The following is a 22,604-nucleotide window of genomic DNA, read 5'->3' on the forward strand; positions in this document are numbered from 1 at the left end:
TGGGAATGTAAATTGGTGGAGCCACCATGGAAAAGAGTATGGAGGTTCCTCAAAATATTAAAAATAGAACTACCATATGATCCAGCAATCCCATTTTTGGGTATTTATCCACAGAAAATGAAAACACTAACTCGAACAGATATATGCACCCCCATGTTCACTGCAGCATTATTTACAGTAGTTAAGATATGGCAATAACCTAAGTGTCCACTGATGGATAAATGCATAAAGAAATCAAGGTATATATACATACAATGGAATATTATTCAGCCATAAAAATAATGAAATCTTGCCATTTATGACAACATGGAGGAACCTCGAGGGAATTATACTAAGTGAAATAAGTCAGAGAAAGACAAATACCATACAACCTTTCTTATATGTAAAATCTTAAAAAAAAACAAAAACAAAAGAACACACAAGTTCATAGATAACAGAGAACTGATTGGTGGTTGCCAGAGGCAGGGGCTGGGGAGTGGGAAAAATGGGTGAAGGGGGTATAAATTTATTTTAATTTATTTTACTTATTTTTAAATTAATTTATTTATTTATGGCTGCATTGGGTCTTCATTGCTGCGCACGGGCTTTCTCTAGTTATGGCAAGCAGGGTTATTCTTCGTTGTGGTGCGTGGGCTTCTCATTGAGGTGGCTTCTCTTGTTGTGGAGCATGGGGTCTAGGCACGCAGGCTTCAGTAGTTGTGGCACGTGGGCTCAGTAGTTGTGGCTCACAGGCTCTAGAGCACAGGCTCAGTAGTTGTGGTCCATGGGCTTAGTGGCTCCGCGGCATGTGGGATCTTCCTGGACCAGGGCTCGAACCCGTGTCCCCTGCATTGGCAGGCGGATTCTTAACTACTGCACCACCAGGGAAGTCCCAAAGGGGTATAAATTTATTTTAAAAGAAAAAGAGAAAAAAGAGGAAAGTGCAAAACAATATATATCGTATGCTACATTTGTGAAAAAAATTTATTGGCTATTTTTTTCGCATTTTCTGTTCCAGATGAACTTTAGTATCAGCTGTCAAGTTTCACTTTATAATTTCAATTGAAAGTGTATCAAATTCATGGATTAATAATTGACATTTTTACACTCTTGAGACTTTGCATCAAGGAACCTGGTATGTGTACCACTTGTTCTTTTTGTCTTTTCATAAACTTTGTGGTTTACATAATTTGGGTTTTACACATTTTTGGAAGTTTATTCCTAGATATATAATGGTTTTCGTGGCCATTGTCCATGGAATTTTTTGGCTGCTATATTTTCTAACTGATGTGCAGGACAGCTAGCTTATTGAGTTCTTTTATAAGATCAAATTGTTCTTTGAATGATTTCTCGAAATTTCTAGGAAGACAGAGATACTGATTGTTCAAAGGAACAAAAAGGGCTTCCCTGGTGGCGCAGTGGTTGAGAATCTGCCTGCCAATGCAGGGGACACGGGTTCGAGCCCTGGTCTGGGAAGATCCCACATGCCGCGGAGCACCTGGGCCCGTGAGCCACAACTACTGAGCCTGCGCATCTGGAGCCTGTGCTCTGCAACAAGAGAGGCCACGATAGTGAGAGGCCCGCGCACCGCGATGAAGAGTGGCCCCACTCACCGCAACTAGAGAAAGCCCTCGCACAGAAACGAAGACCCAACACAGTCAAAAATAATAAATAAATTAATTAATTTTAAAAAAAATTAAAAAAAAAAAAGAACAAATAGTTCTTACTCCCTTTACTTGTTCTTTATTAGCTAGGACCTTCAGCAAAATGTTGAATAGGGCTAGTAGTGGAAGACACTTCCTTTATTGGGCTTGCTTCTAACATTGCCCCATTCCATATGATATTTGTTATTATTTTTTGATATGTACTCTTTATCAAATAGAGAAGTTTTCCTTCTATTCTTGACTGGCTAAATATATTATTACTAATGGGTAGTGAATTTAGCCAAATATATTTTGTGAATCAGTTGAAATACAGTATTCACTGGGTTGTGTTAATTTCTGGAGCTTGGGGTCCTCTTTCAGGTTCATGCGGTTGTTGCTAAAATTCAGTTCATTGTGGCTGTGGGACTGAGGTACCTGCTTCTTTCTGGCTGTCACCTGGGGGCAGCTCTCATCTCCTAAAGGGCCCTGATGTTCTTTGCCATGTGGCCTCTTTACAGGCTCTCTAAAGACTCTCTAACGACATGGTAACTTGCTTCTTTGAAGCCAACAGGAGACTCTCACTTCTGACTCCTCAGATGGAGTCTTATTTATTTCTTTCTTTATTATTATTTTTTAGGCCATAAAACACGGCATGCAGGATCTTAGTTCCCTGACCATGGATCAAACCTGTGCCCCCTGCATTGGGAGTGTGGAGTCTTAACCGCTGGAATGAAGTCCCAGATGGAGTTTTATTTAATGTAAGGTAATCACAAGAGTGACATATTCTATTATATAGTCTATTCTGTTCTATATCTATGTCCTATTCTATTGTATCCTGTTCTACTTGATTTTATTCACAGTTGTCACACTTCATTGGCTATAAACAAGTCACTCAAGGAGAAGATATTATATATTAAAGTTGTACATAACGTGGCATACATCATGTTCTCTCATTAAAAAAATTCTCTATATTTGTGATCACACTCTTTCCAAAAAAATTCCTAAGGGTTTTTATTTGTGCCTTTATTTTTACTTACATTTGTCAGATTTTATATTTCCAAGGAACTAGTTGGTTTTGTTTTCTATGTAATTAATTTCTGCTTTATCTTCAGTCTTTAAACAATTTTTTGGATTTATTTTTAGTCTTTTTTTGTGTGTGTTTTGACTTCAATGTTTAATTCAAATTCATTGAATCTTTGAATTTTCTAGTGTTCTAACAAATGTATTGAATAGAAACACACACACATTTTCTTCCAGTATGGCTTTGACTGCATCCCAAAAGTTTCGATAACTATTTCTTTTTTTTTTTTAACATCTTTATTGGAGTAGAATTGCTTTACAATGGTGTGTTACTTTCTGCTGTATGACAAAGTGAATCAGCTATATGTGAACATATATATCCCCATTACCCCTCCCTCTTGTGCCTCCCTCCAACCCTCCCTATTGCATTCCTCTAGGTAGTCACAAAGTGCCAAGCTGATCCCCCTGTGCTGTGCAGTGATTGTCACTAGCTATCTATTTTACATTTGGTACTGTATATATGTCCATGCCACTGTCTCACTTCGTCCAGCTTACCCCTCCCCCTCCCCATGTCTTCAAGTCCATTTTCTACATCTGTATATTTATTCCTGTCCTGCCCCTAGGTCCATTACAACCTTTTTTTTTTTCTGACTTACTTCACTCTGTATGAAAGACTCTAGGTCCATCCACCTCACTAAAAATAACTCAATTTTGTTTCTTTTTATGGCTGAGTAATATTCCATTCTACATATGTGCCACATCTTCTTTATCCATTTGTCTGTCGATGAACATTTAGGTTGTTTCCATGTCCTGGCTATTGTAAATAGTGCTGCAATGAACATTGTGGTATATGTCTCTTTTTGAATTCTGGTTTTCTCAGGGTATATGCCCAGTAGTGGGTTTGCTGGGTCATATGGTACTTCTCTTTTTAGTTTTTTAAGGAACCTCCATACTGGGCCTTCCGTGGTGGCACAGTGGTTGAAAGTCCGCCTGCCGATGCAGGGGACGCAGGTTCGTGCCCCAGTCTGGGAAGATCCCACATGCTGCGGAGCAGCTAGGCCCGTGACCCATGGCCGCTGAGCCTGCGCGTCCAGAGCCTGTGCTCCGCAATGAGAGAGGCCACAACAGTGAGAGGCCCGTGTACCGCAAAAAAAAAAAAAAAAAAAAAAAAAGAAGCTCCATAGTGATTGTATCAATTTATATTCCCACCAACAGTGCAAGAGGGTTCCCTTTTCTTCATATACTCTCCAGGATTTATTGTTTGTAGATTTTTTGATGATGGCCATTCTGACCAGGATGAGGTGTTACCTGACTGTAGTTTTGATTTGCATTTCTCTAATGATTAGTGATGTTAAGCATACTTTCATGTGTTCTTGCCAATCTGTATACCTTCTTTGGAGAAATGTCTATTTAGGTCTTCTGCCCATTTTTGGATTGGGTTGTTTGTGTTTTTGATATTGAGCTGCATGAGTTGCTTGTATGTTTTTGAGATTAATCCTTTGTCAGTTGCTTCGTTTGCAAATATTTTCTCCCATCCTGAGGGTTGTCTTTTAGCCTTGTTTATGGTTTCCTTTGGTGTGCAAAAGCTTTTAAGTTTCATTAGGTGCCATTTGTTTGTTTTTATTTTTATTTCCATTTCTCTAGGAGGTGGGTCAAAAAGGATCTTGCTGTGATTTATGTCATAGAGTGTTCTGCCTCTGGTTTCCTCTAAGAGTTTGATAGTGTCTGGTCTTACATTTAGGTCTTTAATCCATTTTGAGTTTATTTTTGTGTATGGTGTTAGGAAGTGTTCTAATTTCTTTCTTTTACATGTAGCTGTCCAGTTTTCCCAGCACAACGTATTGAAGAGACTAACTCTTCTCCACTATATATTCTTGTCTCCTTTGTCAAAGATAAGGTGACCATATGCACATGGGTTTATCTCTGGGCTTTCTATCCTGTTCCACTGATCTATATTTCTGTTTTTGTGCCAGTCCATACTGTCTTGATTACTGTAGCTATGTAGTATAGTCTGAAGTCAGGGAGCCTGATTCCTCCAGCTCCGTTTTTCTTTCCCAAGATTGCTTTGGCTATTCGGGGTCTTTTGTGTTTCCATGCAAATTGTGATTTTTTTTTGTTCTAGTTCTGTGAAAAATGCCATTGGCAGTTTATTAGGGATTGCATTGAATCTATAGATTGCTTTGGGTAGTAGACTCATTTTCACAATGTCGATTCTTCCAATCCAATAACATGGTATATCTCTCCATCTGTTTGTATCATCTTTAATTTCTTTCATCGGCGTCTTATAGTTTTCTGCATACAGGTCTTTTGTCTCCTTAGGTAGGTTTATTCCTAGGTATTTTATTCTTTTTGTTGCAGTGGTAAATGGGAGTTGTTCCATAATTTCTCTTTCAGAATTTTCATCGTTAGTGTATAGGAATGCAAGAGATTTCTGTGCATTAATTTTGTATCCTGCTATTTTACCAAATTCATTGATTAGCTCTAGGAGTTTTCTGGTAGCATACTTAGGATTCTCTATGTATAGTATCATGTCATCTGCAAACAGTGAAAGCTTTACTTCTTTTCTGATTTGGATTCCTTTTATTTCTTTTCCTTCTCTGATTGCCGTGGCTAAAACTTCCAAAACTATGTTTACCAGTAGTGGTGAGAGTGGGCAACCTTGTCTTGGTCCTGATCCTAGAGGAAACTGTTTCAGTTTTTCACCATTGAGAACAATATTGGCTGTGGGTTTGTCATATATGGCCTTTATTATGTTGAGGTAGGTTCCCTCTATGCCTACTTTCTGGAGAGTTTTTATCATAAATGGGTGTTGAATTTTGTCAAAAGATTTTTCTGCATCTACTGAGATTATCATATGGTTTTTATCCTTCAATTTGTTAATATAGTGTATCACATTGATTGATTTGCGTATACTGAAGAATCCTTGTCTTCCTGGGATAAACCCCACTTGATCATGGTGTACGATCTTTTTAATGTGCTGTTGGATTCTGTTTGCTAGTATTTTGTTGAGGAGTTTTGCATCTTTGTTCATCAGAGATTTTGGCCTGTAGTTTTCTTTTTTGTGACATCTTTGCCTGGTTTTGGTATTGGGGTGATGGTTGCCTCACAGAATGAGTTTGGGAGTGTTCCTCCCTCTGCTATATTCTGGAAGAGTTTGAGAAGGATGGATGTTAGTTCTTCTCTACATGTTTGCTAGAATTCACCTGTGAAGCTATCTGCTCCTGAGCTTTTGTTTGTTGGACGATTTTTAATCACAGTTTCAATTTCAGTGCTTGTGATTGGTATGTTTATATTTTCTATTATATCCGGGTTCAGTTTCAGAAGGTTGTGCTTTTCTCAGAATTTGTCCATTTCTTTCAGGTTGTCCATTTTATTGGCATAGAGTTACTTGTAGTAATCTCTCATGATCCTTTATATTTCTGGAGTGTCAGTTGTTATTTCTTTTTCATTTGTAATTCTGTTGATTTGAGTCATCTTTTTTTCTTGATGAGTCTGGCTAATGTTTTATCAATTTTATCTTCTCAAAGAAACCGCTTTTAGTTTTATTGATCTTTGCTATTGTTTCCTTCATTTATTCTTCTTTTATTTCTGACCTGATCTTTATGATTTCTTTCCTTCTGATAAATTTGGTTTTGTTTTGTTTTGTTTTTTGCGGTACGCGGGCCTCTCACTGTTGTGGCCTCTCCCGTTGTGGAGCACAGGCTCCGGACGCGCAGGCTCAGCTGCCATGGGTCACGGGCCTAGCCGCTCCACAGCATGTGGGATCTTCCCTGACTAGGGCACGAACCCATGTCCCGTGCATCAGCAGGTGGACTCTCAACCACTGCACCACCAGGGAAGCCCCGGGGGGCTTTTTGTTGTTCTTCTTCGTTGTTCTTCTTCTTCCTCTAATTGCTTTAGGTGTAAGTTTAGGTTGTTTGAGATTTTTCTCGATCTTTGAGGTAGGATTGTATTGCTATAAACTTCCCTCTTAGAACTGCTTTTGCTGCATCCCATAGGTTTTGGGTCGTCGTGTTTTCATTATCATTTGTTTCTAGGTATTTTTTGATTTCCTCTTTGATTTCTACAGTGATCTCTTGGTTATTTAGGAGCATATTGTTTAGCCTCCATGAGTTTGTATTTTTTACAGTTTTTTCCCTGTAATTGATATCTAGTCTCATAGCGTTGTGGTCGGAAAAGAAACTTGATATGATTTCAATTTTCTTAAATTTACCGAGGCCTGATTTGTGACCCAAGATATGATCTATCCTGGAGAATGTTCCATAAGCAGTTGAGAAGAAAGTGTATTCTGTTGTTTTGGAATGGAATGTCCAAAAATATCAATTAAGTCCATCTGGTCTAATGTGTCATTTAATGCTTGTGTTTCCTTATTTATTTTCATTTTGTATGATTGTCCATTGGTGAAAATGGGGTGTTAAAGTTCCCTACTATTATTGTGTTACTGTCGATTTCCCCTTTTTTTGGCTGTTAGCATTTGCCTTATGTATTGAGGTTTTATGTAAATATTTATTGTGCATAAATATTTACAATTGTTGTATCTTCTTCTTGGATTGATCCCTTGATCATTATGTAGTGTCCTTCTCTATCTCTTGTAATAGTCTTTATTTTAAACTCTCTTTTGTCTGATATGAGAATTTCTATTCCAGCTTTCTTTTGATTTCCATTTGCATGGAATATCTTTTTCCATCCCCTCACTTTCAGTCTGTATGTGTCCCTAGGTCTGAAGTGGGTCTCTTGTAGACAGCATATGTCTGGGTCTTGTTTTTGTATCCATTCAGCCAGTCTATGTCTTTTGGTTGGAGCATTTAATCCATTTACATTTAAGGTAATTATCAATATGTACGTTACTATTACCATTTTCTTAATTGTTGTGGGTTTGTTTTTGTAGGTCTTTTCCTTCTCTTGTGTTTCTTGCCTAGAGAAGTTCCTTTAGCATTTGTTGTAAAGCTGGTTTGGTGGTGCTGAATTCTCTTAACTTTCGCTTGTCTTAAAGTTTTAATTTCTCCACCAAATCTGAATGAGATCCTTGCTGGGTAGAGTAACCTTGGTTGTAGGTTTTTCCCTTTCATCACTTTAAATATGTCCTGCCACTCCCTTCTGGCTTGCAGAGTGTTTGCTGAAAGATCAGCTGTTAACCTTATGGGGATTCCCTTGTATGTTATTTGTTACTTTCCCCCTGCTGCTTTTAATATTTTTTCTTTGTATTTAATTTTTGATAGTCTCATTAATACATGTCTTGGTGTGTTTCTCCTTGGTTTTATTCTGTATGAGACTCTCTGTGCTTCCTGGGCTTGATTGACTATTTCCTTTCCCATGTTAGGGAAGTTTTCAACCATAATCTCTTCAAATATTTTTTCAGACCCTTTCTTTTTCTCTTCTTCCTCTGGGGCCCCTATAATTTGAATGTTGTTGCTTTAATGTTGTCCCAGAGGTCTCTGAGACTGTCCTCAATTCTTTTCATTCTTTTTTCTTTATTCTGCTCTGTGGCAGTTATTTCCACTATTTTATCTTCCAAGTCACTTATCCGTTCTTCTGTCTCAGTTTTCTGCTATTGATTCCTTCTAGAGAATTTTTAATTTCATTTATTGTGTTGTTCATCATTGTTTGTTTGCTCTTTAGTTCTTCTAGGTCCTTGTGAAACATTTCTTGTATTTCCTCCATTCTATTTCCAAGATTTTGGGTCATCTTTAGTGGCATTACTCTGAATTCATTTTCAGGTAGCCTGCCTATCTCCTCTTCATCTGTTTGGTCTGGTGGGTTTTTACCTTGCTCCTTCATCTGCTGCATATTTCTGTGTCTTCTCATTTTGTTTAACTTACTGTGTTTGGGGTCTCCTTTTCGCAGGCTGCAGGTTCGTAATTCCCATTGTTCTTGGCCTCTGCCCCCAGTGGGTGAGGTTGGTTCAGTGGCTTGTATAGGCTTCCTGGTGGAGGGGACTGGTGCCTGTTTTCTGGTAGGTGGGCTTGGATCTTGTCCTTCTGGTGGGCATGGCCGCATACAGTCATGCGTTTTGGGGTGTCTGTGAACTTAGTATGACTTTAGGCAGCCTCTCTGCTAACGGGTAGAGTTGTGTTCCTGTCTTGCTAGTTGTTGGCATGGGGCATCCAGCACTGGAACTTGCTGGCTGTTTAGTGGAGGTGGTTCTTAGTGTTGAGATGGACATCTCTGGGAGAGCTCTCGCTGATTGATTTTACATGGGACAAGGAGGTCTCTGGTCGTCCAATGTCCTAGACCCGGCTCTCCCACTTCAGAGGCTCAGGTCTGATACCCAGCCGGAGCACCAAGACCCTGCCAGCTACATGGTTCTGAACAAAAGGAAGGGAAAAAAAGGAAAAAAAAACCCACAAACAGGGAGAACCCCAAACCAAATGGTAAAAGCAAAAAAAAATTTTTTTAATAAAAAATATATTAAAAAGTAATTTAAAAATAAAAGAGAGCAACCAAACCAATAAACAAATCCTCCAATGATAGCAAGCACTAAAAAGTAAACTAAGATATACATAAAAACCAGAAACAAATCAGATGCAGAAAGCAAACCACAAGTCTACTGTTGCTCCCAAAGTCCACCACCTCAATTTTGGGAACATTCATTGCCTATTCAGGTATTCTACAAATGCGGCATTCATCAAGTTGATTGTGGGTATTTAATCTGCTGCTCCTGAGGCTGCATGGAGAAATTTCCTTTTCTCTTCTTTGTTTGCGCAGCTCCTGGAGTTCAGCTTTGGTTTTGACCCCGCCTTTGCGTGTAGGCCACCCTCAGGCATCTGTTCCCTGCCCAGAAAGGAGGGGGTTAAAGCAGCAGGTGATTAGGGCTGTCTTGCTCACTCAGGCCAGGGAGAGGGAGGGGTATGGTAGTCGTAACTGGAATGCGGGGGGAGCCTGCGCCGGCAGAGGCTGGCGTGACATTGCAAGAGCATGAGGCGTGCCGTGTATTCTCCCGGGGAAGTTGTCCCTGGATCACAGGACCCTGGCAGTGGCGTGCTGCACATGCTCCCCGGGTGGGTGGTATGGATAGTGACCTGTGCTTGCACACAGGATTCTTGGTGGCAGCGTTAGTGTTTCATACCTGTCTCTGTGGTCCAAGCTAATAGCTGCAACTCACACCTGTCTCTGGAGCTCACTTAGGTGGTCCTCTGACTTTTGTGGGCACACAGGACAGGAAGCCCCTCTCCTCGCACACCCTGAAACAATGGTCTCTTGCCTCTTAGGCAGGTCCAGACTTTTTCCCGGACTCCCTCCCAGCTAGCTGTGGCACACTAGCCCCCTTCAGGTTGTGTTCACACAGCCAACCCCAGTCCTCTCCCTGGGATCTGACCTCCAAAGCCTGAGCCTCAGCTCCCATCCCCCACCCACCCTGGTGGGTGAGCAGACAAGTGTCTCAGGTTGGTGAGTGCTGGTCAGCACCAATCCTCTGTGCGGGAATCTCTCCGCTTTGCCCTCTGCACCCCTGTTGCTGCGCTCTCCTCTGTGACTCTGAAGCTTCTCTTCCCCTGCCACACCCCGTCTCCACCAATTAAGGGGCTTCCTCGTGTGTGTAAACCTTTCCTCCTTCACAGCTCCCTCCCACTGGTGCAGGTCTCGTCCCTATTCTTTTGTCTGTGTTTTTTCTTTTGCCCTACCCAGGTACGTGGGGAGTTTCTTGCCTCTTGAGAGGTCTGAGGTCTTCTGCCAGCATTCAGTAGGTGTTTTGTAGGAGCTGTTCCACGTGTAGATATATTTTTGATGTATTTGTGGGGAGGAAGGTGATCTCCACGTCTTACTCCTCCACCATCTTGAAGGTCTCATTGATAACTCCTTCTTTTAACGTTTTTCATTTCTAAAGAGTTTGTGCAAGGAGAACAACAGGAGCAGCAGCTGCTCTCCCTCTCTGTCCCACATTTCAGACAGCTATTTTCTTCCAGTCTGAGTCCAGAGAACTGATAAACTGTCCCACAAATGGCCTGCATTCCCCAAGAGTACCTGCCTTTTAAAAAGTGGATACAGCAGAGAAGAGGAGAAAAACCTTAATGTAAAGAAAGGAATGGATGGGTGATTTTGAAATTCTAAGCTGAGAGGGAAGTAATGGAGTGGGAAGAAGAGAAAGGTGGTAGACCTCTGGTGTCTCTAAGACACCATAATTAGGAAAATAGTCATGCTGCTTTATATACAAGGAAGATACATACTCTTGCTGACTGAGGCTTCTCAGACACAGGTGTTCCAGAAAGGTGAGAACTTGGGACCCAAGAAGAATTGCTTCTCTGTGCAGTGTACAGAACTGGCAAAGCAGTGGGAAATTTGCTAGGGAGCTACCATGGTTCTTAGGCAAACTCTGACAGAAAGAATACAAGTGCTCGAGCAAAATGGTTTTATTCTTTCAACAATTAGTTTGTTTCATTGGAATATAAACACTGTGGAGCTGAACAAAAAAATACTAGACATTCTCTCCATCGTTCTAGTTTTGAATTTTACTAATTTGATCATAGACACACTCGTCGATACGGATATTCTGAAGATGGTTACTGTGCTGGGCAGAACGTGGTACCCCAAAGACATCCACTCTTAATCCCCAGAACCTGCAAAAGGTACTTTGCAGATGTGATTAAATTAAGGATTTTGAAACAGGAGATCATCCTGGATTATCCACGTTAGGGCCAATGTAATCACAAGGGTGTTTTATAAGGGGAAAAGGGAGACAGGAGAGTCATGGTCAGAGAAGGAGATATGACAGTGCAATGATTCATTTGCTGGCTGCCAAATGCTATAAGTGTCTGGAAGCCAAAAAAGACAAGGAAAAGAATTCTCCTCTGGAGCCTCCAAGATGAAGACAACTCTGCTGACACCTTGATTTTAGCCTCCTAAAACCCATTTCCAGCTTTCCAACTTCTGACCTCCAGAACTGTAACATTACAGTTTGTTCTGTCTTAAGGCACTATTCGGTGGTAATTTGTTACTAGCGATAGGAAACTAATATAACGACAAAAGTCATGAGTGCGGTAGCCACAGAGCAGGCATCTGGGTATAACTGCTGGTTGATAATTCTAATCTGTGAAACCTAGTGTTTCTCAGTATGAATACTGGATCTGCCCAAGCCTAGTTTGTTTTGGTTTTTGGTTTTGGTTTTTTACTGAAATATTCTAGGTTTCACAAACTGACAACACTATCTCACTATGCATCACTATGGAACTGGTTAAGCTTGGGAATCTGGTAAATGACCTCAGCTGCACTCACAAATTCCTTGGCCCCTGGAGCTGGGGTGCAGGGCCTGGGGAAGTTCCATCTGATCCTGGATACCTCTGCCGACATAAGTCACTCCTCCACAAATCTGCTGTGCTGCTCACTAGTAGTTGGGGTTTGGTCAATGAAACCTCTGGGGACTGTCCTGAGCATCTTGAGTCACCTGTCACTTAGGTTTAGTGACTGCAATCCTTTGGAGAACACAGAATGCCTTTGAATTATGTTCAAAGGAAGGAGTTTGCATAGGTAAAAGTCTAGGCAGACAAAAAAAGATTGAGGGTGAAGGAGGGACTGGCAAGGGACTCTTTCTGCTGCCAATACAGGCAAAGGCAGGTGGCATTTTTTGCCTCTGAGCTAATGATTCCCACCCAATTTCCAACCTTAATGAGCTCAGCAACGCCACCACATGTGCAGAGCGTGCTTATCAGAGAATAAAAATTGAATTTGGAATACCTATTTTTAAAAATTAAATTCTTAAAGAACCCAAATCTTTTTTTTTTTTTTTTTTTTTTGTGGTATGCGGGCCTCTCACTGTTGTGGCCTCTCCCGTTGCGGAGCACAGGCTCCGGACACGCAGGCTCAGCGGCCATGGCTCACGGGCCCAGCCGCTCTGCGGCATGTGGGATCTTCCCGTACCGGGGCACAAACCCGTGACCCCTGCATCGGCAGGTGGACTCTCAACCACTGCGCCACCAGGGAAGCCCAAGAACCCAAATCTTACTTTACTTTCAGGTATTTAGTTATGTTACTCACCTATAGACCAGGGCTTCAGAATATCTAGTCCTTTTTCAAACTTCCCTCTGTTCCTCTGGAAAATGGAAAGCAATGCAAATATTGAACATCATATTCTGAGCTAGGCACTGTATTAGACACTTTATATTTTTAAATGGTGTGAAACCTATTAGATAATTACTATCATCCCAATTTTAAGATGAAGAAGTGCGCATAACCAGAGTGAGTGACTCACAAGGACTCACTTCTGGCAGAGAGCCTGTCTAGGGCCTAGACTCCATCCAGCTCAGGGGCCCTTCTCGTCTTTGGGTTCATTTAATATTTATCTGACATTTGTTTAGTACGTACTATGTACCAGGCACTGTTCAATGAGATGCAGACAGCAGTGAACAAAACAGACAATAATTCCTATCCTCATAGAATTTACATTCTATTGTGTTGGCAAGGCCCTGGGTTTTTTCACTGGTACCCTAGGATATTCAGCAATACATACCCATCATACACCATACAGAGAGATGCTTAATTCTAAGCATCATCCTAGTTATACTTTCCTTGGGGACCTGACTTCAACCCTAAAATAAACACAGGGAGAGTTCTGAGTTCACACTTCATGTTAATTTGCATATTTGACAAGAAGAACTGGAATTATGCATTTGTGATTCAGGTTTTATTTCCTGATGATTCCCAAGGGGTGACAGCCAATTGTGCATTTCTGGTGACATACCCCTGCCTTCTGTTCTGCTCTTTAAGGGCTTGAACAGGTCAGGACTTGGCAAAGGAGCTGGCCCAGGTTGGATGATCCTTTATATATTGAATCCAAACTCTACTTAAATGTGGGAATTCAAGGAATTCTTTCATGTGGTAGTTCCCATAGCCCCCTACACTTCCTGTAACTTCTGTCTCACATTACTTTTTCATGCTGCCAGAAGTATAGTGGAATTTCTATGAAGATGAGTTTTTCACTTTTAACATATTTTAACAGGCAGTGAATGGAATTGCTACCATAATTGCTGAAACACATGGATACATGAGGCAAACGAAAATGTATTGGTATCCATAGAAATATGAATACCTGTGCTAAAAAGCACTTAGGTATAGGCATGCTTGTCTCAAAGATGGAAATCTTGGAGCAGCCTGCCACCTTCAGGACAACTTTCCAACTAACTCTACCAGAGAACACTGGTTTTAGCCTCTATAAATTCCGACTACCAATTCCAGTTAAAAACATTTCATGATAATCAATGGTGGAAGCTATGTTCCTTATAAAACTTTTGCTATTATTATTATATGTAATAATTACCTTATTTTTCTTTAAATAAAATGGCCCCTTTCTTTACTTCAAGATTCTTTTTAAAAATTATTACCTCAATTCAATTATCTTTACATCAATTATTTCATTGCTTTTAACTTTGAGGCAGGAGGTAGATGGGCCCCCGGGGCAAATGGTTTGAGTTCATTCCTGTGGACTGATACTCTGAGACAAGAATAACAGGACAATTGAGAGAGGAGGCTGGGCCCTGCCCAGGTAGAACATGAGACCACATATTCCTCATTCTCAAAGTCAGGAGACCACCCCGACTACACATGCATAGAAAGTCTCCTTGGAGGTCAGAAAGGGAGTGATGCCAGGTGATGTTGTGTATCCATATGCCTCTTCGGTAGAATCCATCTTGGCTAAGAGATGTGTGTGCACACGTGGGAAGATCCAAATACGGACTTTGAACCAGGCAAATCAGAATGATTGGTCAAAGGAAACCCGGAACAAATGCCCCATAAAAGTGATTCAAACTGCCACGAGGGTGCGACTCTCTCTGAACCCACCCATGTGTCTATCCACATGTACTGTACTCTTTTTTTCTCCTAATAAATACTTTACTTGTTTCACTACTTTCCGTCTTTGTGGGAATTCTTTTTCTGCAGAGCTGTAGAACCAGGGCCTTGTCACTGACCACTGGTCTAGTGGCTAGGATTCGGTGCTCTCACTGCCACGACCGGACCTCAATCACTGGCCAGGAACTGAAACCCTGCTTCAAGCCACTGCAGGCCGAGGCCACCTGCATTTCACTAAGGAGAGCTGAGAACACTAAAAACAGATCTTGCAGCCACAGTCTGAAAAATACTGTAACCTTTGGAAACTGTGCTACTTCCTAGTGGGTTCTTTGATTATGGATTAATGACAATATTTCTAAAGAATCTTAAAGAAAAGCAGCAACACAATAATCCATTCAGAAACAGGAGGAGGAAGAGGGAGAGAGGGAAAGAGGGAGTGAGACAGAGAGAAAGAGAAAGGAAATATGTACAGCACTTGCTTTTTTTGTTTGTTTTTTCCCTATTGTCTGTTCCTTTCATTAAGTTAAAGGAGGTCTCCCTGGCTTAAAAAGAATGAGGAAAGCAGAATAAAGGAGAAATAGGCTAGGGAATGACGCGGTGACTCAGTACTTAATAGTATGGAGATATAACACAAAGTAGTATCAAAAATACACAAAGAGAAGGGAAAGGTCAGCATAACGGAAATCGATACAATTAGATCAAATGGGTTATGAGAGAGGGATGTAAAAGATTATGGTAAAAGAGAACACGGCTCAGATTCAAACTCATCAGGTAAGGGGACAGGAAAATAAGGCACATTTAAATAAAAGAGTGACAGAACAAATATTCATGGAGAATGATTAAACTTTCATTATTTCCTTTCACAAAAGCAGGAAAGGGCCATTTTAGAATCTTCCGTTACCCTGGTGCCATTAGTTCCATTTTTACTGGCTTCCTCTTTGGTTGCACTGACCTGTGAAAGGACTTCAAGGTCAATTTGCTTAGACTTTCTCAGCCCGCAACTTTGGAATCACGAGGGAAGCTTGAACCAATGCCGGGACTCACTTGGGAGGAATTAAATCAGAAAATCTGGGGTGAGGCCCGACGTGAAACTGCTTTAAAACTTCCCGCCCGACTCCACCAGTCTCCGGAGAGGTAAGCCATCGTGTGTCCGAACCTTAAGTCCCGCCCCATCTCGCCGGAAGCGGCCACAGTGGGGAGCACATCCAGGCCCCGGAGGAAGGCGCGCTTCCTTTGAGATACTCTGGGCGGAGACGCTGCATGCGCCCTCCCGACCGCTGGGGGGCGAACGGCGCGCAATCAGCGTCCGCTTTCCGGCGCGCGGCCAGAGCGACCCCAGACATGCTCATGCTCCGGTGCGTCCCGGAGGTGGCCCGCGCCGGTGTTTAACCACGTGTGGTGTGAATTTAAGGGCATCATGTTATGAAGAGATGGGGGCTGCGGTGACTCGCGCAATCAGGAATTTCAACCTAGAGAACCGGGCGGAACGGGAAATCAGCAGGATGAAGCCCTCCCCCGCTCCGAGGCACCCCTCCACCAAGAACCTCCTGCGAGAGCAGATGAGCAGTAAGTGGTGCCAGGGCGCGTGGGGCCTTGCGGTGCGGGCTCCCTGTGCGGGCTGGGCTGTTCCACGCCGGTGGACCTCCGTCCAGTGGTGGGGGTGACCGGGGTCGGCTGCAGTCACTCGGGTCAGCCGAGCGCGGGAAGGGGGAGCCACCAGGCCGGTGACATTGAGACAGTCCCCTTGCGCTCGCGGTGGAGGCGGCGGCTCTGCCTACTTCGTAGTCCTGGAGATGTTAGCTTGTGCCCCCGCTGCCCCCGCCCTCCCCGGCTTTTGTCTTTAATGCTCAGTGACTTGATACAGGGAATCAAAATCAGAAGGGATCGTGTGCAAGAGAACTCTCTAGATGTCTTCACAGATTGATAGACACCGAGCTTGACCTAGCATTTTGAGTTACACTTAAAACATGTTCTGTAGTGTTCGAGTGATTGTTGATTAAGCAAAAAGTTAAAAGTGACTGTCTTGTGTTAAGTGTTTACGATCTTAGAGGAAACTTTCTTTGGCTTTAAATATTGTGACATTCTTTTTCTTTCTTTAGGCCATCCAGAAATTAAGGGAGAAGTTGCTAGAAAAGATGACAAACTGCTGTCATTACTAAAAGATGTGTATGTCCATTCCAAAGATCCCGTGTCTTTTGTTCAGGTAATGTGTGTTTTAATTGAGCAAATACATAATTTAACCCTTTGGGGCTCCAGGAGAATGACCAAGAGAAGTGTGGCAAATAGTAAAAAAGAGTGAGCGCTCTGCAAGTGTAAAACTGTCAGTGTGCTTCTGACCAGAATGCAGAGCATTGGCAAAGTTGAAGTACAGCAGTCTAAGCCAGACACATATGCCTCCGTTCATTGGATATTTTCCGAAATTCTAAAAGACTTGTGAAAGTATTGATTGTGTGCAACTCGGTGAATTATTTGGTATTATTTCAGAATTTGTAAGATTTGGTACGGTACTTCTAGTGATTGTCATTGGAATGACCAAGGGAGGGCTTTAATACTATTTTCTCATACTTCAGTGGATTGAGGTATGTTTTAATATCAGAGATTCCTTTAGTGTTGTGTTGTTGGTGCTTGATTTTTTTAAATTTTGTTTTTTAAGAATATTATTAAGATAGAATACGTAAAGATAGGGAGCTCACAGAATACACTGGGAACGGGAACCTGTATGTAAGTGCCAGGCACAAGTGCTTTGCATACAGAGAAGAACAAAACGTCTCTAGTCCTTGATTTCACGGTGCTTATAGTGTTGTGAGGGACACAGGCATTAAACAGATGAGCAACCATAGGTACATAGTTACTAATGACTCTCTGAAGGAGAAATATAGGCACAGTGAGCATATCAGAGGGACTTTTTTGAGACTGAAGGATCAGGGATGGTTTCTGAGGAAGTGACATTCAAACTCAGGCCTGAAGGATGGGTGGGAGTTAACCAGATGAGTTTGTGGGGCAGGAAGGTTCTAAGTAGGAGGAAGAGTTTGATTGAAGGAGAGGGAATTGCCAATGACAATTCCTCTTTCCATTCTAAAATTCTCTGCTTGTCTCTGTAGATAGGCAATAGACGGTTTGCACAGATAAAGTTATTAGTATGATTTTCACTAGAGAAGAGATATAAAACTCATGTACAATAAGGTATGTAAATTGTTGCACACAATAGCAGTTATAGAGTTCGATTATCACCACATACTCATAAGAAATATATGTATAGGGGTTGATGTTCATGTTCTTTATGTTATTTTTAGGCAGGAGTTAGATAATACTTCTAAGTATTGTTTCTCTCACATGTACTTATTCATTCGAAAATTGGCTCTTGGGGAGCAAAAAACACTTCTTATGTATAAAACACAGAAATGTAGTTATAATACATAGGATACATACAGTGGTATTAAAATTTCTTGGGGGGGTATTAGGAAAAGTCTGAAAAGACTCACACAGAGTGATAATGAAGAAAAGGTTGAAGTGCCTATTTATGTTCTTTGTACCTTTTTTTCTTTTGGGCAGTTCATAATTTTCTTAATGATTTGTGATGTCCCTGGACATCAGTGGAAAGTGAAGAAGTTGTTAGGAGTATTTCAGGCCAGAGTTACAGTATGAAGGTAGGAGAGAGTGTGATGCCTTTAGAGTTCAGTACAGTTAGGAGCAAGTATGAGGGATGAATTTGGGAGAAATGAGGTGGGGTAGAGAGTAATAGGGGCCAGATCATGAAGATCCTTATTTGTCTTGCTAAGGAATTTGGGTTTTATCCTGAGGGCGGTGGGAAATCATTGAAGAGTTTCCTGTCGAACAGTGACATCAGATTTGCTTCATTCTGGGGACAGTTTTGAGAGTGGGCTGGGAAGGAACGAAATGCATTTTATCTAGTTAGAGGAGACCAGGGTTTTGCAGTAGTTCCTGCAAGAGACGTTGGCTTGGACAAGGGTGATTTAGTGACTGGGAGAGAAGTGAACGGGTTTGAGAGGGACTTTGGTAGTATCAGCAGGATTTGGTCGTTGATTGCCTATAATGAGAGAGAGGGGGAGGTGTAAGGTATCACGTAAGAGAAGCTCTGGGTTTTGGAGTGGGATATGGGAGGTGGGTGGTAATGGTCACCGAGCTAGTGGATAGGGGGATAGTATTGGATTTTCAGAGGAGAGGGATAAGTTCAGTTTTGGACATGTTGATTTTGATGTGCTTATAGATTATCCAAGTAAAGATGTCATTTGTCATTTGGGAATTTGGATCTGGAAGTCAGGAGAAAGGTCGAGGTTTGAGATCACATTCGAGAGTCATTAACACGTAGATAATAATAATAAGGGGGTGTGGGGGATTGCTTGGGAGGAATGTGTAGAGTGAGAAGACAGCCTGGGCTAGAATTTGGTGCACACTAACATTTACGGGGCATCTGAAGGGAAATAGTCCACAAAGGAAACAGAAGGAACCACTACAGAGACAGATGGAAAACTAGGAGAGGGGTGGTATGGAAACCAAAGGAAAGATAGTTGTGGGTCCGTGGGAGTGGTCAGCAATGTCAGGTGCTGTAGTGAGTTCAGATAAAGCCTGAAAAGTGTCCTCTGGATGCAGATCTAATCTTCTGGATTTGAGATCACAAGTATCTCTTTTAAAGTTGAACTAAAAAGAAGGAAACTGGTCATAAAAAAAGTGTTGCTTTTGGGTTTGGTGGGTGTTTGTAAAATTTGGTGACTACAGCATTTTCATATTTTGACCAAACAGCAGTAATAGGCAGGGTGCATTTGAAAGGAAAGGTAAAGAGGGATGGTTGGTGTAGCTGATAGAGGAATGGAATACAGAGCACAAATGCAAGGGTTAAGCTTGGGCGGGACAGACAGATGGAAAGATGGGTGTTATAGGTAGTTTTACTTATATTTATTGCGGTCTTAGAGGCATTAGTTTATTTTCTCTGAAGAGGCAAGATCTCTAGCAATATTTGAATTCATTCAAGGTGTTTGGAGGCACTGAATATGAAATACAAAACTAGGAAACAGAATGGAGATTATCAAGGTACGCCGTTAGAGCAGCATCAGAATCCTGCCCTTCTAAAGCAGTTTTTTATCTTTTCTAATCAGTGCATTATCGTTGTTCTTTTAATATATATGAAATAATGTAGTAAGTGGATGGTATACATTTGATTATTATTTTCTAGAACTACCTAAATTTTCTAATGATTGACTTATGGTTATGAAACGGTGATAGGGCAAAAGTGCCATTGAACTATGACTCATTATAATGAGAAAATATAGTTTAGAAAATCATGGGTAGTATTTATTTGAAGAAGAATAATAGAGATTCTAGAATCATGAAAGTAGATGTCAAATCCTTGCTCTCATCTTGAAAGCTTATTTTTTGGTTTTTGTTTCTTGATACTAGGTAAAGGATGCTGGAACACCTCAGAAGCCAAAGGAGTTCAGGTTGCCAAAAGACCATCATTCTGACATGATGAATGTTAAGAACATTCCCAAAGGCAAAATTTCCATTGTAGAGGCACTGACACTTCTCAATAATCATAAACTTTATCCAGACACATGGACTGCTGAGAAAATAGCTGAAGAATACCATCTAGAACAGCAAGATGTAAATTCCCTTCTCAAATATTTCGTTACTTTTGAAGTTAAAATCTTACCCCCTGAAGGCAAGAAAGCAATACAATCAAAATGAAGAGAATCTTGAAATAACTTTTCCTTTATTTACTCTGCATCCCTGTACCCTGTTTATTTTCTCATTTTTAGCATATTAAATTATATAAATTACCAAATGTGTTAAGCTCCCTCCTTGTGAGAGCATGCTATTTATTGAGCTCTGCTGAATTTTCAGGATTGCTGTTAGAATTAATTTTGTTCTCTTTTAAACTTTAATTTGGTTTAGGCATATGTTCTTATGCAATAACTTATTAGCATGACTAATCAGCACATGTATAAATGTATTATAGATAAAAGAGTTATCATACTTTAGGCAAATCATATCATCAGCCTTTAAATTGATATATAACCTCTTGGGAAATGTCCTGAATCCCTCGTTTAACATTCAAAGCTTCACCTTCCAATTTTGGTGGTTAGTTTATGTATGAAATAACTTTTTAAAAATATAAACAGGAATTGGTGTATTTAAAATTTTAGCAGTCTCTGCTTTGACAAACATAAGTTCAAAAACTTTCAGAGAGACAGGCATAGTGGAACCTATCTGAAAAAAATAACTTTTCTCTGGACTTAGCATAGAAATACAAGGAAATTTTAAAGAGTGGATAAATCAGAGAACTATGGTAAATTGAATTTGGTGATCAAATACATATATTATTTTCTAATTTAAATGCTGGTTGAAAGAAGAGAAAAAATAGCAAGTAGAAGTATAAAGTGGGATCACTGGAAGGGAAATTGCTGCTTCATCCATTTAACAAACTTCTGAGCACAGTGTGTCTTAAGTGAGATTGTGTAACTTGAGCTCTGTCATATTACTACCTGTGGGATTTTGGGTAGATTGTGTAACCTCTTTGAGATTGAATTTCCCCTATAAGAAGTATAGTGCTGCCTTATTAAATCAAAGGGTTACTGTGACGATACATAAGATAACAAAGGACTACAAAGGACTGAACAAATTCGACTCATTTTTTTCCATCTGAGAAGAGCAGCCTGGGGAGGTTTCATGACCTAGCTAAGATTATTCTGTAGTTTATGACATAGCCAGGCCCAGAATTTAGGCTTTCAAAGTCCTAGTGGTATGTTTTTTTCAAAAAATATATCTCAAAAGTGTAGAAGGTGTGAGTTGTGGGAATATTCAGAGAATGTGGTAAGAAAAATTCCAGGTTATCAGTGTCTTTCTGAGGGAAGACAGGCATTCCCTACTTTCCAGGGATTTCCCTGGAAATGGTATGGAAGTTGCTGAGGAATTCAGCATGATGATGGAATGAGGCATTTGTAATGTTGAGAAGAGAAAAACTGACTGAGATGGGTAAGTTTTAAGCTGTATTCAAGTGCAGTCCCATTATGTGAATAAAGTATACCTACCTATATTTGGTTCAAAACTAGTTCTTTTAAGAAAAAAAGAATTCTTAATATAAAATTGTATTTTAAAACTCCGATAACTCAATTATCAAAACTGTTTTCTTTTACCAAATAAAGGTCAATACTTGTACTTGAATCACTAATACTGCTATTTCTGAGCCATCTTCCCTATTCAAATTTGCACTGTGATTAGGCGGCTGTAAATATAGCTGTTGTTATGTGTGTCACATGATAAAATAAAGTACTTCCCATATCATTCATTGGCCTATTACTGCTTTTTATTACAGGTAGGAGAGTGTTGGGTAGTAGTGGTGTCACAGAAGGCATGGAGTTGAGATTCAGAAAAATCTAGATGTAGATCTCAGCGTCCCTCTAGCCATGTGATGTTAGAAATGTCCTCAACTGTAAAACAGGTAATTGCTAACATCTTAAAAGCAGTTACTGTACTAGGCATTGATCAAGAAAATTTAATAGGCATGAGGGTAAGTACTGTTAACCATATTTTACAGGGAAAATTGAAGCATAGAAATCTAAAGTAACTTTTAAAAGATTACCTAGCAAACATTGGAACCTGGATTTAAACCCTTGTAGGTTATTTTCAAAACCTTGTGCTCCTAACTACAACACTATGTTGTCTTTCTGTGGGATTATAAGAATTAAGTGAGGAGGGACCTTCAAGATGGCAGAGGAGTAAGACGTGGAGATCACTTTCCTCCCCACAGATACATCAGAAATACATCTCCATGTGGAACAACTCCTACAGAACACCTACCGAATGCTGGCCAAAGACCTCAGACTTCCCAAAAGGCAAGAAAATCCCCACGTACCTGGGTAGGGCAAAAGGAAAAACAAAAAAAACGGACAAAAGAATAGGAATGGGACCTGAACCTCCCTCTGGGAGGGAGCTGTGAAGAGTGAAAAGCTTCCACACACTGGGAAGCCTCTTCACTGGTAGAGACAGGGGGCAGGCAGGGGGGAAGCTTCAGAGCCACAGAGGAGAGCGCAGCAACAAGGGTGCAGAGGGCAAAACGGAGAGATTCCCGCACAGAGGAATGGTGGTGACCAGCAGTCACCCGCCTGAGAGGCTTGTCTGCTCACCCACCGGGGAGGGCAGGGGCTGGAAGCTGAGGCTCAGGCTTTGGAG

At 41.0% G+C, this 22,604-nt stretch overlaps 2 protein-coding genes across 2 annotated transcripts in view; one reads left to right on the forward strand and one right to left on the reverse strand.

Moving 5' to 3' along the window:
* The window catches only part of KLHL32 (kelch like family member 32), a 268,165-nt gene extending 252,612 nt beyond the window's left edge, over window positions 1–15,553 (reverse strand). The window contains exons 1-2 of the mRNA XM_027090215.1: window positions 15,370–15,553; window positions 12,609–12,663 (exon numbers count right to left, since the gene is read on the reverse strand). The gene's annotated coding sequence lies outside the window, so the exon portion shown is untranslated. The remainder of the gene's footprint in view (window positions 1–12,608; window positions 12,664–15,369) is intronic.
* Window positions 15,554–15,726: 173 nt separating this feature from the next.
* Window positions 15,727–21,720, forward strand: NDUFAF4 (NADH:ubiquinone oxidoreductase complex assembly factor 4). The gene is made up of 3 exons (XM_027090234.1): window positions 15,727–15,983; window positions 16,517–16,620; window positions 19,833–21,720. The coding sequence occupies exons 1-3, from the start codon at window positions 15,848–15,850 to the stop codon at window positions 20,118–20,120; spliced, it is 528 nt and encodes a 175-aa protein (XP_026946035.1). The 5' UTR covers window positions 15,727–15,847; the 3' UTR covers window positions 20,121–21,720.
* The last annotated feature ends 884 nt before the right edge of the window (window positions 21,721–22,604 follow it).

Source organism: Aethalodelphis obliquidens, unplaced genomic scaffold (genome assembly GCF_003676395.1).
Source record: "Aethalodelphis obliquidens isolate GAN/ISIS:26980383/991018 unplaced genomic scaffold, ASM367639v1 scaffold3, whole genome shotgun sequence".
Taxonomy (NCBI): Eukaryota; Metazoa; Chordata; class Mammalia; order Artiodactyla; family Delphinidae; genus Aethalodelphis; species Aethalodelphis obliquidens.

What these genes read in the sequence shown, in the direction of transcription:
- NDUFAF4 (XM_027090234.1), top strand. Translation starts at nt 15,848, where the DNA reads ATGGGGGCTGCGGTGACTCGCGCAATCAGGAATTTCAACCTAGAGAAC. An exon ending in CCTGCGAGAGCAGATGAGCA is followed by an intron (nt 15,984 to 16,516) that starts GTAAGTGGTGCC and finishes TTCTTTCTTTAG; the next exon opens with GCCATCCAGAAATTAAGGGA. An exon ending in ATCCCGTGTCTTTTGTTCAG is followed by an intron (nt 16,621 to 19,832) that starts GTAATGTGTGTT and finishes TCTTGATACTAG; the next exon opens with GTAAAGGATGCTGGAACACC.